Here is a 16,746-nt window from a genome sequence, read left to right as displayed (position 1 = left end):
CCAGTTTGGGGTCATTTGCAAATGTAGGTGCATTCAGTCCCCTCATCCAGATTGCCAATAAAGATAGTAAACAAGACTGGCTCCAATAATGAGCTCTGGGGAGCATCATGGGTGCCAGCTGGATGTACCTCCATTCCCACCACTCTCGAGGCCTGGTCATCCAGCCAGTTCTTTACCTAGTAAATAGTGTACCCGTTCATACCATAAGCAGCAAGTTTCTCCAGGAGTATGCTATGGGAAATGGTGTCAAAGACTTTATTAAAGACTAGATGTATAACATCTAGAGCTTCCTTCATCCACTAAGTGCATGATGATAGCAGTATCCAAGCTGAATTTCTGCTCAGATATAGAAGCCTTAAAGTAGTATACCCCAGACAGAATGGTCTGCATTTCTTCATGAAGTAGATCTGTATTTTTTTTCTCTCTTTATAAAGTTTTTAGCTCACAGATCGAAGTTAATGGATATAGAATACATATCTTCAATTTCCATGCAGAGTAACTTGTGTTAATGATCATTTGGTTAGCAAATGTGTACTTAAGTTTTTGATGATAAGAAACTTCTTAAAGTGATTGTGTGAGAAGTAGTGTAATTCTACTTAAACCCCAATCTTAAAATATTTTATTATGTGCTACTTCTTGAAAAGTAATGAACATTTTCTGGAGTTCACAAATCTGTTCTTTTGCTACCCTCTGCTGGACATAAGGGAGAAAGCCATGGGAAAATACTTGGGTTTTGGTAATAGAAGGAAATGTTAAATGTAAATTTTTTTTTAGTACAATGATGCTTGTGTGAAAAACTACATACAACAGACTGTTATAAAGAAAGGAAAGTGCAAAATACCTGCCTGCCCCCCATTTTGGGTATTTTTCTTCTTTTTTGTTTCTTCAAATATAAGTCAGGTTTTATCCTTGAGTGATTACTCTGATCATGGTTGAAAACAGGAAATTTCTAGTTTCCAGAGTTACTTTCAGAAATTAAGAGAAAGAATAATGGTAAGTTTCTGTGGACTTTTCAGTTGAAAGATAGCTGTTGCTGCACTGTCTAACCTACTAGCTTTCCAGTTTGCAGTGATACCAGTATGTTGCCTAGATTTGTAGTGCTTCAGAAGTAGAAAATACACTGTGCCATAAAAATTGAGACTGAGAACCTCAGATTTCATTCTGCCTCTTTAACCTGAGAATCAATATCCAAATAAATTGATCTATCTACTGAATTCATCAAGATAATACTGTTTAAGATAATCAGTTTTCCAGAACCAGTGTCTTTTATTTTAGCCTTCAGCTCAAATGCTAATGAAGATTCTTGAAGTACTTGAAAAAGACAAGACAAGAAAACTTTTATATAAAAATAACATTTCTAGTGATGTATCCAGACAAAAAATGGGTGGGAAGGTGGTTTTGCAATAAGAATGTGGACTTTACCACAAGAAACAAAATTATTAGTTTATAAATATCAAACTCTTTGTCTTGTTCCTATAAACGTAATGATCTTCTGTTATTTTTTAATGTGTGTGAGACTGCCAGCTCTTAGTAAGCGGAAGCTCAAGGTCTCTCAGATTATTTAAGTCTTTCTTATGAGACCTGAAAAATGTTCCCTAACTTGGTCTGTTTAATGTCTGAGACTGAGTATATTGTTGTATTTCGGAGACTTATAGTTTCCATTTAAAGACTATTCCCTTAGCTTTCACATTGCCTTTTCTACTTCCCTTGCCTCCACTATGTATGTTGACATGCATGCTAAACATGTGTGCTTATATTAGCTTGGTAATGCTGCTAGGATGCAAAGAGGACTTGGGGAATGGTTAATTTCTGTACTTGTATGAGGTATATGTATGTACAGTACTTGAAGGCTGTGGGTTTATTTCTCACTCTCTTAAGTTATTGAAATATGAAATTTAGATTGCAACTGAAACCAAAACTAACCCCTCCCAAATCTGCAAACATACATTCTGGGGTTTTTTCTCTTTAGGAACTGCACTAACTGCACTCTGGTTCTCAGCAGAAGGACTTGCAAAAGCTCCAAGCAGTGCAAAAAAGGACACATTCTTCAGTCTATTAACTGTTAAACTGTTTGTCTTCTATGACTACACACTCCTTGACAGTTTACTCCTACTTAATCTGCTTTCTAGAGTCTCCAGAATGCCTGTCATCCAGGAATTCTAGCTACTGTGATTGTCCTGTATTAGTTACTATATGTTTGGTACATAGTATACTTATGTATATATATATGTATATATCTAAAGAGGTATACTTTCTCTAGATAAAAATATATAGTATCACATACTTAGGAGATTGTAAGTACTACAGGTTTTGTAATGGGAACTCTCTGGTGGCTCCAAAGTTATATTTCTTGAGTGACAAGCTCATTCAAGAGTACATAATGACTTCTGCAGAGCATTAGACAGTGCCTAATGTACAACATCCTCGTCTCAAAAATGGAGAGACATGGATTTGATGGTTGCAATACTTGGTACATAAGGAATTGGGTGGATGGTTGCCCTCAAAGGGTTATAATTGATGGTTTGATGTCCAAATGGAGAGCAGTCATCAACCAGAGATTGATACTGGGACCAGTGCTTTTTAACATCTTTGTTAGTGGTATCAAGTGTACCCACAGCAAGTTTGCTGACAACACTGAGCTATGTGGGGCAGTTGATATTCTGGAGGGTAGGGATGCCATTCAGGACCTTGACAGGTTTGAGGGGTGGGTCTATGCAAACCTCTTGAAGTTCAACAAGGCCAAGTACAGGGTTCTGCACCTGCCCCAGGGAAATCCCAATTACAGATAGAAGCTGGGCAGAGAATGGAGTGAGGCCTTTCCGGAGGGGAAAGACCTAGGTGGTGCTGATGGGGATGAGACCCGTCTGCATCTTGGGCTGCATCCAAAGCAGTGTGGCCAGCAGGGTGAGGGAGGGGATTCTGCTTCTGCTCTGCTCTGGTGAGACCCCACCTGCAGTGCTGCATCCAGGACTACAATCACAACATAAGCAGCCCATGGACTTGTTGGAGTGAATCCACAGGAGGGAGAGCCACAAAGATGATAAAGGAACTGGTGCAACTGTCCAGAAAAAGGACTGACTGAGAGAGTTGGGACTGTTCAGCCTGGGGGAGAGAAGGCTCCGGGGACACCTTATAGCAGCCTTCCAGTACCAAAAGGAGCCAGCAAAAAGCTGGAGAAAGACTTTTTACAAGGTCATGTAGTGATAGAACAAGGGGGAATGGCTTTAAACTGAGAGTTTAGGTTAGATATTACAAATAATTTCCCTACTATGAGGGTGGTGAAGCACTGGAACTAGTTGCCCGTAGAAGTTGTAGGTGCTCCATCCCTGGCAGATTTCAAGGCCAGGTTGGATAGGGCTTTGAGTGAGATGCCTTAGTGGAAGGCGATCTTTGGTGTTCTTTCTCACACAAACTATTTTATGATTCTATGCTAATGGAAGAGAGGAGCTTCCTCTTCATAATCTCCTGTGTCCTTGAAGTCTAGTTTGAAGACTGGTTAGTCTTATCTTTCTTTCAGACCAAAGTTGTTTCAATAGTGTTTTATGTAGCGCTTACAAGGTGTTAGCAACAAGTCACGGGAGTCTTGTGTATGAGCATGAGAGCCAAAAGAGACGTCTTCCCCCCACAAGGGACTTTAGAAAGGGAGTGCAGTTTAGATGGCTTCTCCAGCTGCAACTCAGTACCAGATTGAAATGGACTTGGATTTTAACCAAAGGCAGCCAAACGGTATCATTTTAGCAGTCCTAGTTGTTTTTACTCTTTCTTTAACCTGAAGTCAAGCATATGGCTTATCCTGTAGCTCCCATGCCAGTGTAATTGTTTATCCAGTGTCATGCAAGTCAAGCATGGCTATTCTGTCACTGACACATGTTTCTCTAGGCGTTAAGTACAGGAAATATGTACTTAATAAGTGAGGGTTATCCACATTGTCAGGCTGAAAGAACATTTACTTCAGTGGTTAAGAATTGTTTGTATTTAAGTAACTTTGTAGTTATTAAAGGTTGTTTATTTTCTGGACAGGAGATGGCTCCACCTTACCATGATCAAGAGGTATCAGTGTTTCTAACACTAGGTGGAAGTGGTCAGTACATCTCCCATAGAAGTGTTTAGACCCCCCTGGTTTGAGCTTTGAACCATAGGGAAATGCTTTTAAGTAGGAAAAAGATCTGAATTTGTATATGGAAACACACAGACAGAATGGTTGAATGTTGATCCAGGTATGAGGTACCTGTGTGTCCTCTTCACTTAAAACTGTCTTGGCTGACCATTTCATATAGTGGTTGGACCTAAGCCTTTGTTAAGTGTAAGTATCCTGATGACTGAAACATCTTGTAGAAGGGGTTTAAATAGAAGCAGAATAGAGAAAAGTTACTTTCATTACTGTATCTAACCTTAGTAAGTGTTGCAAATGTATATTTCTATTTTTTTCCTCCGCTGTTTGCTTGTCTGATAAACAGTATTTTTTGTAAATGTAAATGTCGAACTGCAAATGTGGTATTGTGCAATGTGTCATGTAGTCATACTAAATTAAGGCTTTCAGTTTGGAGTACACTGGTACTCTCAAATATTGCAGTACTTCAAGCAAGTGTTAGGGGCAAAAAAGTGGAAGCCACAAAGGACAGTATGCAAGATGGTATTGCAAACTGTAAGCATGCAGAAAATGTCTCCACATTAGTGTTGATATGCAATATGACACTGAAAAAAGTGACTGAACCTTAAGAGATTAAACATAAAGCATGTTTGCCCACAAGTTTGAATGCTGGCATTGAATTTTTTGTGTTCACTCTTTTATTTACTGTTTCTTAAAAGTCAAAATTCTCTTTGTGCTATCATGGAAACTGATCCCAGCTATCTTTGTTCTTTAAATTAAGGCTGAAATCAAAGAGCTTCAATATTTAAGGAAACCAGAAATTCCATGAGTTTGTGTCTGCTATCTTAAGTAATATGTCTGCCTTCATATGTCTTGTTAGGTGCACAGGAAAGTAACCAGTGACTGAAACTTTTTGAATAACTAGTGTTTTCTGTGTTGGATGAGCAAACGTTTTGTAATCAGTGGAGAACTCGCTTTTTGGTCCATCTTTGAGATGGGTTTGGACCTGGCAAGAAGCTTTCCATGTTAAACCAGTATGTATTCACATTTGATTCCCAGATGCAAGCCTATGACCTGGATATCTGCAAGGTTACTCTAGATAGTTTTCACACTGCTTCTTTTTTGTAGAAGGGCATTGTGTAAAATTTTCAGACATGTCATTCAGTAAGAATACTGATTCTCACCTTTAATTTGATTCAAAGAGGTTTGCATGTCTAACATGTTTCTGATGCCAGTGTCTTTCTGTTTGTCAGACATGAAAACAAAACTTTCTGTTTCTCTTTTTGGAACTTTTACCCTGGTTTTATGGGTTAGACTCATCCCTGACGTTTTTCTTCTGCTCACAGAATGTGTAAATAGATTGTTCTCACTGGTGGAGTACGCAGCTTCTCGCTGTGAAGGGAAGTGTGTATAAGTATCAGTAGAGCTGTTTGAGCCTTTATCAGCAAAATAGAACAGATTTTCTATATGGCATTTTGTTGCAGCTGTGTATGCTTCCCAACTGAGTCTTCAGACTCAGCTTCATATACAGGTGCAAGTTCTGTGGCTGATGTGCAGTTTGATACACTGAAATACCAAGATTCTTTTCCTTAGAGCAAATCTGAATTTCTTTCTATTAATAACTCTGTATTGATTAGCCATGCTTAAGCAGTAGTGGCTGGTATGATATATTTCATGAAGTTTGGGGTTTTTTTCTGACTAATTTCTCAATGATTTGCTGGCATCTGACTTGGTTTAAATTTGCTAGAGGTATGGTGAACCATAAGCTTTAGCAAGGTAGTCATAGAGCAGAGGAAAAAGAATATTCAGTGCTTCATAGTCCGCATCTACATGTCTTCCTCAATTCACATCTGTAGTTTTTCTGCAAGCTCTTTTAAGCATCCAATCTTCTGGGTATAGTATATAGACTGGTAAAATAAGATTAAGGTTTGCCTGAGTAATCTGAGACTTTTGGAAAGAACACAATTTACTCTTCATCTTTGTCTTCTAATAATACAAAAAATCAGTAGTAGTTCTATCAGATCTCTGACAATGACGTATTTTGAATGAAAAGATTTGTTTCTTTCCCTGGCTCTTTGTTTTTTTGAGTTACAGTGGACTAATTTAAACAAGATTGCAGAATCAAAATTGTAACAAACTTATGAGGCAAAGCTTTAAAGAATCAGACTCTAGAAGAAGAGGAACTTCAAAAGCAAGAATAGGGCAATGATGTGTTTAACTTTAGGAAGAAACACCAGTTTTGAAAAAGTCACATCTTTTCATGTCTTTATATAGGCAGATGATGTGTAAGATGATACTTAAGTGTCAAGGTTTGATTTTTTGTTTCTAATACAGTTTTTCTGTGTATACTATCTTGAATCTATTTGAATGCTTTACATTGGATACCTATCAGATACATCTGGCTCTTCTTTGGTTATGAAGATCATAACTCGTTTCCAGTAGTCTAGATACACTGTCTGTTTGTAAAAAGGAGCTGTTTCTTACTCCAGAGTTCATCAGAGATGTCTGTGGCTAAAATGCTAATTTTTGCCAGTGCTTCTTTTTATAGGCATGATAATTCTACAAGTTAATTCTTCAGTGACTTGTCGCAATGCAAGCAAAGGCAACATCAGCAAATATTACTGTTTAAATGGAATTGTTCGTACTTCACACATCAAAAGAGTGATATATTGGCACTTACGGATGTCTGCCTGCTCCTGCCTTCTTCACTTACTGTCCCAGGATTTTCTTAGGACTGAGGCTTCTATATTTCTGGGAGTTTGTGTTTCCTTTGGACCACATGGTTTGTCCTTGCATTTAGTGTCCATCATATTAGCTCAAGAAGACAGGCTTTTCTTTTAGAACTATACAAGAACTGATACTTCTATGTTCTGTTTCAGAGAATCTTATTGTTCCAGTTTTTAATTCTTGCAGATGTCATCACTCAAGCTATTAATTGTTATTTCAGGATTAATTTTTCATCTTGAGAGTGAAAAAAATCTAACAGTTTTAGGGACTTCCATTTGAGAGGATAAGTTAACCATATTGATTGTGTTTTGCATCTCTGGTTTCAGCTAGAGTGAGACTGGGATGAATGCATTCGTTAGGTGCTCAGGAAATAAAATAAGACTTAGAAGTCTAATTCAGTACAGAGCTTGTGAATTAATATGTTGTGCCTGAAAACTTTGCTCTCAGGATAATTTTTTTAATTTCAGTGTTTGCTGTAATAATAGACACTTAAACAAGCCAGCCAGCCAAAGACAGAAAAGTGTCTTTGCTCTTTAAGGTATGCAGTGAAATAGTCTCAGCTTTCATTTCTTAATTTTATTTTTTTTAAATTATATTTTCCACTCTGAATGTTGTGATAGATGCCTTCCTCACTGTTCGCTTTGTCTTCTGTCAAACTTAAAATAGAATTATTTTCAGGCAGACTTTTAAAATGTTTTAAAAAATAAGTGAAATCCACATCACTTGTATTTATTATTGACTTCTAATAGGCTGGCAGAAATTTTGAGTAAAACTATCCTATTAACAGATGTTCATCTGTGGGAGGATGCTAATGAGTCCTTCAAAACTGAAGCAGGATATGGTTTGCTAATTCTCTATTAAGGGCAAAGGGTATTAGGAGCTGATGTTTGGAAGGAATAATACCTAGAGAATATAGTGTCCTAATCAAGTATTTTTCACAGAGTAACAGAATGGGTAAGGTTGGAAGGGACCACAGTGAGGTCCCCTGCTCAAGCAGGGCCATCCCAGAGCACATAGCACTGTATCATGTCCAGTCAGTTCTTGAATGTCTTCAGTGAGTGAGATTCCACAGCTTCTGTTCCAGTGCTTGGTCACTGCATAGTGAAAAAGTTGTCCCTCGTGTTCAGGTGGACTTCCCTATGTGTCCGTTTGTGCTCATTGGTTTTTATGCTATTGCCTGGCACAGCTGAGCAGAGCCTGGATCCATCCACTGGCACCCTCCCCTCTGATACTCAGAGACATTGATGAGGTCCCCTCTCAGTCATCTCTGCTCAAGGCTGAACAGGCCCAGCTCCCTCAGCCTTTCCTCCCAAAAGAGATGCTCCTGTCCTCATCATCTTTGTCAACCTCAGCTGGACGCAGCACTCCAGCAGCTCTGTGTCTTTCTGAGGAGCCCAGAACTGGACACAGCACTCCAGAGGTGCCTCACCAGGGTGGAGTAGAGGGGCAGGATCACCAGGACACACTGCTGGCTCATGGACAGCTTGCTGTCCCCCAGGAACCCCAGGCCCTTCTCCTCAGAGCTGCCTCCCAGCAGGTCAGCCCCAGCCTGTGCTGGTACCTGGGGTTGTTCCTCCCCAGTGCAGGACCCTGCATTTGCCCTTGTTGAATTTCAGCCAGTTCCTCTCTGCCCATCTCCCCACCTGCCCAGGCCCTTCGGAAGGGCTGCCCGGCCCTCTGGGCTATGGCCACTGCTCCCAGCTCTGTGTCAGCCATGAACGGCCTGAGGAGGCACCTGCCCCTTCATCCACGTCACTGATGGAGAAGTTACACAATACCAGGCCCACAATTGAATCTGGGGGTCACCACTTGTGACAGGCCTCCAACCAGACCCTGTGCCACCCATAACAATCCTCTGGGATCTGCCATTCAGACAGTTCTCAGTCCACCTCACTGTGCCCTCATCCAGCCACACTTCCTGGGTTTGCCTGTGAGGTTGTTGTGGGAGACGATGTCGAAAGCCTTGCTGAAGTCCAGGTAGACAGTACCCACTGCTCTCCCCACATCCATCGGTAGTTGTCCCATTGTAGAAGGCAATCAGATTGTGTAGGCATGGTTTCCCTTTACTGAATCCATGCCGACTTCTCTGATCACTTTCTTGTTTTCCAAGTTGATAGAGATGGTATCCAGAAGGAGTCATTCCATCACTTTTCCAGGGATTGAGGTGAGGCCTGATTGGCCAGTAGTTCCCTGGGCCTTCTTACCTTTTTTGTAGACATTCTTAACTATGCAAATAATTTTAGCAATATGAAAGTATAGTGGCAGTGTCTGTGATTTTTTTAAAGTAAATATATTAAGCAGATAAATTTTTGAAGGATCTTCTCTATGCATCATGTTGATATGCAGAAAAGACTATAACTTGTGAGAAATGAGAGTTATAAAATAGGTATGCATTTTTTCAGCGCTGAGATGCATGGGGATAATTCCTCCCAAAGCATGCACCCTGAAACTTCAAACTACTGCTCTATTTATTCCCTAAAAGCCTAGGATTACACAAACCCCCTAATACATATTTATGTCCTAGCCCCGCCTAGTCCCGCCTACCCTCGTTTCATATTCAAATAAACCAAAGGTCCTTTTGCGCTAGCGCCTCCACAATTCAGGGATTCTGGGGGGTCTCTGAGAACTCTTCATTGCACTTGAACTTTTCAACTTGAACTTTGTCTCCAGAGCATGCGTTTTACCGCTTTGGGGACATTCCAGACCTTGAGATTAGTTCTTGTTGGTTTAGGGTTTTGGATTTATCACTTATCACTGGTAGCCTTGTACCCCTCACCCTGTTTGCAAGTTCTGGCTCCATTTATCACAAAGCAGTCTGCCTCTCCTCCCAGTTTTTGCAAGCATAGTAAATGTTAGGTATTCCTCATTGTCTTGGTTTTTGATGAACTATTCCTTACTCTTCAATTCCCTGTCTTAATGTCTCATTTATGAAATTGTAGATGCTCTATTGATACCTCAGTGTATTTCAGAACAGAGTATATACAGAGTATAGTTGTGTTGCCTCAAGTGAGCAAATAGTGAGGCAATAGGAAGAATATTTTTCTTGGTTTATTTGCTTTCTGACCGTAGCTAATTATAAAAAATGCAGCAGTAACAAAATGCTACATCAATTTACTTAACTAAACAGAAGATATTAATTTAATAATCTATATGTGTAAATCATGTTGTTATATGTGGTTCTCCCTATGAGTTGTCACAGTTCCAAAGTAGTTCAGATGTATCAGGTTGGTGTATGGAGTCCCAATATACTTAATGAGTTGAATAAAGTTGGTGTCATATTATCATCTCTCTGAACTTAAATATCCTCAAAATGTACTTTTAGGCAGCTGCAGCGAGAACAAAGAAACTTGAAGAAAACATTGAAGCCGAGAGAGCAGCACATTTAGCATCCAATTTCACTTCAGAGATCATCCAGGTAAACTTTTTGTTAAATATTTAATAAAAGTTTACAGTAAAACAGTTGAGGAAGTTATGAAGGTACAACACCAAAAATATGAGGAACACTTGCTCCAGTGAAAAACCTAAATAGATTTATTACAGTCAAAATCATAAAAACAAATACATAAAAGGGCAGAAGAGTATCTGCTTTTCAGGGAACTTTAAAGTTATTGGAATAAATAATAAGTTGTCACATTTGTAAGTTTGAGATTTCCCACTAGCATTTAAACAGTTAGGGAAAAGGAAATATTTCACACTATATTACTGTTTAAATATCCTGCCCTGTATCTTCTGAATGGCTTCTTAGAGCAATTTGGAGATACAGTGCAGCATCCAACTTGTCTAAGAGTGAGAGCCTAATGCATCCTGAAACTGCAGTTTCAAACACAGTTTCTCAAAGTACATTCCAGCTCCAAAATGATGATACTTGCAGTTACCAATAAAGATTGATTATATGATTAAATCTGGTATATATACTTGAACATTAAATTTTTGTGTTCTTAAACTGTATGATACAGAGCTGGACTCAGTAAAATAAGTATGGTTTATTAAAAAAAATTTTGAAAAAACAAAATGGCGATTGCTTAATAATATCAAATTAGATATTATTACAAATTACAAATTTACTGGACTTCTGAAAAACTAAGCAAAAAAAGAAGGAATTTGGTATCTTTTTTTCCCTGTTTTCTGGGTAACAAAAATAAACATTGCCATTCTTCTGTCAGTTATTTCCTAATTTTCATGATCTTCTGTATGTCCAGGCACTTATATTTTAAAAGTGATAATTAAACTAGTAGAAAAGATTTAGTTTGCTTGATTTCCTCTCTATTTCTGCAACATACAAAGGAAACGAGAGGATAACATTCCTTAAACTTAGTGACTTGAGTTTTATGGGTGAATAATTGATAAAGTCTTTTTCCTTGTTTATATACATGAGCAAGCTAGAACAAGCTTTGTTTTGAGAGAAACTGTGGCCTTTGTTGTTAGTCCCACACTACATGAGTCTATTTAAAAACTATAATTTGCCTAGAAGGCTTCAGTATTAATAAGAACTGAAAATGTTCAGACACCTCCAAATGAGAGCAGAAGGTACTTTTCATCATCATAACTATTTGTCTCTGGTTTGAACTTTATATATTCTTACATTTTTACATTTGTTGAATGCTTTTTACATATGTATGTACTTTTATACTGAATTAATAGAATAGACTCTACTGTAAAGCAGAACAGACCGTAGAACAGCACTAAAGGTCATGTTAGTGTTTCCTAATTTGCTTTAATTGCTTTTTTATCACTTGGTGTAGTTAAGAATTCGAGAACTTGAAGAAGCTGTGCATGTGGAAAAGGACAGACGAGAAGAAGCTCTTTCAGATTTAGAAATGATCAAGAAAGAGTTCAAAAGGTTAGAATGTGCATATGAGAGGGAAAAACACAATGCCCAAGAGAACTTGGAAAAACTCAATGTGTAAGTTTCCCTTTAAATTAATTGTAAAATGGCAGTAGACAGCTTGATTACCACTTACAGTTTACATTTATATAGTTTTCAGTCAGTATAAAGCGTAAGTATATTTCAAGAGTCACTACAGTTCTAAAATAACATCAGTTAATTAAACTGTAATCTCATCCCGCCTGGTTGTTTTTGCTGTGAGCATGGGTTCTCTGTCAGTAAATACATGATACTAACCTGATACTAAGTTCTTTACCTTTCCTTGATCTGGAGAAGGCCTAGACCATTGATTTGACATTTTATTTAGTTTTTATTGTTTTGTTTTAAGAAACCTCCTTTGTTTGCAAACCAGCCTTCTTTTGAGGAATGGCTGTTTGATCAGTAGTTTTGCATAACAGGCTACTTTGTACTGAGTTTTTCTTGTAACTTTTTATTCTTACAGAGCGTATGGACTATGGTTCTTTTTTTCATCTTGTTTTTCTTAGTTTTTAATTTGGTGTGGTGTTCCCTCTGGTAGGTTCCCATATTTGAGTGGTCCAGAAAATATGGAAAAATTCATGTTAGAAAAGTTTTCTTGACCTAGTGTTCTTCCAGTGTTGGTTCTTGGACCATTTCTTTACTTGTTGCAAGACCTAATATTCCATAGTTTGTCTTTGTATTGACATTAGAGCAGAGAAACTGATCGTCCACATCTCCTTAGGTATTTTCCTAATCATTAGAATTTTACCAGTTTTACCAGAAGTTTTAAGATTTTTAGATTACTTAATTTGGTTAAAAACATGAACATCTACAAGTAGTAGCTTTCCAGTTAAGTCTCTTGAGAAACTCTTAAAGATATTTTTCTCTATTAGATTATTTGGACGAATATAATGATAATGGTTAGATGTTGAATTGTACTGTGCATTCAGTTATGTTTTGTTCCTTGTGAGAATCTTTTATCTAGATTTATGAAGATATTTCTTCGAGAATTGGAGACATTTATGTCTAGGATAATTTTGATCCAGAAAAGTTGCATCTTTGAAAAATGTTATCATCAAAAAAGAAAAAGAAGAGGTTTTTTTAGAGAGTATATTTCTTTTTTTGGAATTACTGCAGGAAATACCTGAACAAGTCTATTTTTTGTAGTTAAGACTGTGAAATACAGTTTTTACAGATATGGTACCATTTGCCTTAGGAATTTAAATAGTAGTGCTTACAGAGAAGTAAATACTTGTGCTACTAAAATGCAAGATGAACCTTAAAAAGTCTTCCCTTTTTGCTCTAAACAATTAAGTTTAGTCTTTCTTTTTCAGGAAGGCAATTTGCCCTATCCTGTTTTTTTTGGGATAAAACAGAATTTATGCCTGCTTGAAGCCTCTGTTCTGTGTTAATTGAATATGAGAATAAATGTTGTCTAATATCCAAACAGTACTTTTCACTGCTTGCAATCGTGTTGATTCAGACAATTACTTCTAGCAGCTTCTGCCAGCTGAGTTCTTTGAAAGCAAATTGTCTTCTGTGATCTTAGAGAATGCAAACCTTTCCATGAAAGTTAAGATAGTTAAAACACAGTTAAAACGATTGGTAGTTTTGTTAAGAGACGTTGAAGAAACATGAACAGCCTATCATCACAATTTTGTTAGTCCAGACACCTAAATTTCCAGAACTCTATTAAGATAAGAAGCGAAGGTCAATCTTTTTCTGAGGTGGACATCAATCTACTCATCTCCTCAGTTCCCTTGAGGTAATTACATGGGGTGGGCCGGTACTGCCTCATGTGTTTCCTGTGCCCTTTTATTCTTTGAAGCATACAAGTGTCAGTAATATTGGTGAATATCAGTGATTGCTTTCACTGGACGCCTTCTGAGAGAATACAACAGCCTTTGATCTACTTACCTTTGAAGGGTCTGGTCCTTGGACTTCAGACAATGTCAGAGTCTTGGCTTTTTCTTTTAAGAGACATAGCTTGGCATCCAAACATATTTTCTTTTTTTCTGGAGGACTTGCATGAGTTTGTCTTTAAGCCTTAGCCAAATGAGAGTCTTAGAGACTTTCATTTGTTGTGCTAGAACACTTGTATGTCTCTTTAGCTGGACTTGATGTAGGTAAATAATGCCAGAGTTGGAAGCTATATAATGCTGTAAGAACTTGTTTTCTCAGAAAAAAACGTAGTTGTAATAACCAAAACCAAGCTAATAGGCTTTTCTGGGTTGCATAATTTATTAATTAGCTCTGAACCCAGAAGCACTATGTAAATTGGAAGCAACGTGGGATTTAGGTCTCTGTGTGAATTTACTTTTCTTGAAGAGTGAGAACATGACATAGAATAATTTGGAACTGCTTTTGCTGTGTTTCTGAAAGCTGTGAGAGTAGAAGCTACTTTGGGGGACTGAAACAGGCCGGTTTTGAAGAATAAGAAGTAAATATCTGTAGCTACAGCAAAAAAACAGCCAGGCTGATGCAGAAGCACATAGGTATTGGGAAGACTGCTGAGATAGTTCTTCAGTTAAAAAGATGCATTAATCTTTAACAAATGAATTAAAGTCAGAAAGTGACAATATTGATTCAAAAGTTTCAAAATTGGAAGAACTTTGAGCCCTTTGCACCACTTTCAGTTCTAGGGAGACAGGAATGCTAGGTGAAGAAACAAAGAGATTAGCAACACCTGGATGTTTCTGCTTCTGAGAGCTGCATCAAAGAATAGTTCAGATTGAAAGGAAAGCAGAAGATCTATAGTCCTACCTGCTGCTCAAACCAATATGAGGTATGAGATCAGGCTCTTCAGGGTTTTATCCAGCTAGGTCTTGAAAACGTAGAGAATGGAGATGGCACAAGCTGTCTGGGAACTTGTTCTGTAAAGTTGAAAAACATTTCTCGTTGTCTGAACCTCTCTGGATTCAGTACTTGTCTTGTAGACAAACGCTGCTGTGAAGTGATTGACTGCATTTCCTTGATAACCTCCTTTTAGATACTGGGAGGCCTGTTATACACTGTGGAGTTATCTCTTCTCCAGCTTGAACATACCAAGTTTCCTCAGTTCTTAAATGTAGCTCTGCTGCTGACCATGGTGACCCTTCCTTTAGCCCACCCCAACTGTTTTCCTGTGTTTTGAGGGATGTGTAGTTAAACGTGATCATTATCCTAGACGTGTTGTAATGACTGCCAAATAAAAAGTGATTAATCACTTCCCTTGATCTGGCTATGCAGCTGTTAATACAGCCCAGGATGCTGTTAGCTATCTCTGCTCATAAGCCACGCTGCTGACTTGTGGCTGTGTGTCATGGTTGCCAGGTTCTTTTTGAGCATAGCTTCTATCCAGCCAGTTATGAGCCACATCTCTTTAGGGTCGTCTTGCTTCCCAAATTCAGGTCTTTGCACATGTCATTGTTGAGTCTCAGAAGGTTCATTCTGGCCTGTTCTTTCTCCATGACTAGAGAATGGCAACTCTTCTGTTGAGTGTATCAACTGTATTGTGTCATGATCTACCCACACAAAGTTTACTGTTCACTGCAGGTATTGTGAGACTGGTTTATTCAGGTGATGAATGAAGCTGTTAAACAGATCTTGTACAGACCACTACAATATTACAGCCATTCCAGCTACTACCATCTGGGCTTTACTGTCAAACTGCTTTTATCAATGTTACAATTCACATATGTAGATTTAAGTTGTAACAGCTATAAAAATACTGTGTGAGAAAGTGCTAAAATCCTTGCTAAAATTAAGTCATGTCTGATCTACTCACCCCCTTTTTGTCCACAGCCCTGATCATTTTATCATGGAATATAACTGGGTTGGTCAGCTATGATTAAGCTTTGGTAAATCCTCCCTGAGTATTCCAAATCACCTTTGTCTCTTTCATGAGCCCAGAAAATTGTTATAGAAGAATTTGCTTTGTAACCTTCCAGGGCTGAAATGAAGCCCCGCAGTTTATAGTTCCTTGGCTTCTCCTTTTGACCTTTGGCAAATATGTGTGTCATTTTCCTTTCTTCATTTGCCAGGGACCTCCCCCAATTTTTGTTGACCGTTCATAATGGTAGTGAGCAATGTCACTTTGACATTGACCAGCTTTATCAGAACCGTTGAGTGTAGGTGAGCTGACCTCTTCAATTCTATGGTGTGAGTTCTCACAGGTTATCTCAGACTCAATCCTCACCTATTGCTAGGAATTATTCTTCTTTTTGTGTCCTTTTACTGACCATAGAGGCTTGGGAGTAGACCTTGTCAGGGAAGATGGACAAAAAGGCAAGGAGTATGGTGACCTTGTCTCTCTGCTGTTGATAAAACAGAAGTGTGTAGAAGTCTGTTCATGTTTTCTTTTCTACCATAACAGAGGTAAAATCCCCTCTGGTCTTTGTCATCTTCTGTGAATGTTAATTCAAGGTGGCTTTCCTGAGGCACCTCCTTTCCATCCCTATATACTTAGGCCAGTCCTTCAAAATTTTTCCTTGGCTTCCTTTTCCATGGCTGTGTCTTCTAATTGCTGTTGTTTGGCCTTGTAGTTTTCTAATGACCCGCCTTTTTATCCATGCCAGACTTTTTATATATTTGTTTTCTTGAATACTAGGAGGACTGATTTAGTACAAGAACTGTTTGAAATTTTGAATCATCTGCTATTGAAATCATGCCATTCTGAGTAGAATTGTCATGGATTAAGAATAGTATTCCCCAATTTAGTGTTCCTACAGAAACACTCCAAACCATGTGCTGCTTGATCATTCCCCCTCCTCTTCTTCCTCCTTTTCTGAAAGGCTGGAGAGGCGAATTGGAGTCATAAAAATTAAAGATCATGGCAACAATACTAATGACAGAGTGTACAAGGTAAAAAAAGTGATTGATTAATCTGTGATTGTACACTGTGGAAACCCTCCAACTATACCCAGTCCCTCTGCCACACTACTCACAAGGGAGCCTTTCCCCTCTCTCCAGCGGATGACATGTGGTGTACAATAACCTCTAGGTCCTAGCCATGCCCACTCCTGTCTACTGCAGAAATTAACCCTGTTTTGGCCAGAACCAGAGTAAGAATATAGTCAGATATGTGGAAATTCTAGGAGCAAGCTTT

General features: G+C 38.4%; 1 protein-coding gene across 4 annotated transcripts in view; it reads left to right on the top strand.

Moving 5' to 3' along the window:
- CCDC171 (coiled-coil domain containing 171) overlaps nucleotides 1-16,746 on the top strand; it is a 156,706-nt gene that overhangs the window by 20,846 nt on the left and 119,114 nt on the right. For 3 of the 4 annotated variants that reach the window (XM_014873104.2, XM_088155897.1, XM_088155898.1), the window contains exons 7-8: nucleotides 10,140-10,232; nucleotides 11,560-11,720. In XM_014873104.2, the coding sequence (XP_014728590.1) occupies nucleotides 10,140-10,232; nucleotides 11,560-11,720 (254 nt within the window). The remainder of the gene's footprint in view (nucleotides 1-10,139; nucleotides 10,233-11,559; nucleotides 11,721-16,746) is intronic. The other variant, XM_014873186.2, reaches the window with a different exon arrangement.

The sequence above is a fragment of the Sturnus vulgaris genome, chromosome Z (genome assembly GCF_052056855.1).
Source record: "Sturnus vulgaris isolate bStuVul1 chromosome Z, bStuVul1.hap1, whole genome shotgun sequence".
Taxonomy (NCBI): domain Eukaryota; kingdom Metazoa; phylum Chordata; class Aves; order Passeriformes; family Sturnidae; genus Sturnus; species Sturnus vulgaris.
The sequence above is the reverse complement of the archived record's forward strand: the minus strand, read 5'-3'. Positions and strand labels throughout refer to the sequence as shown.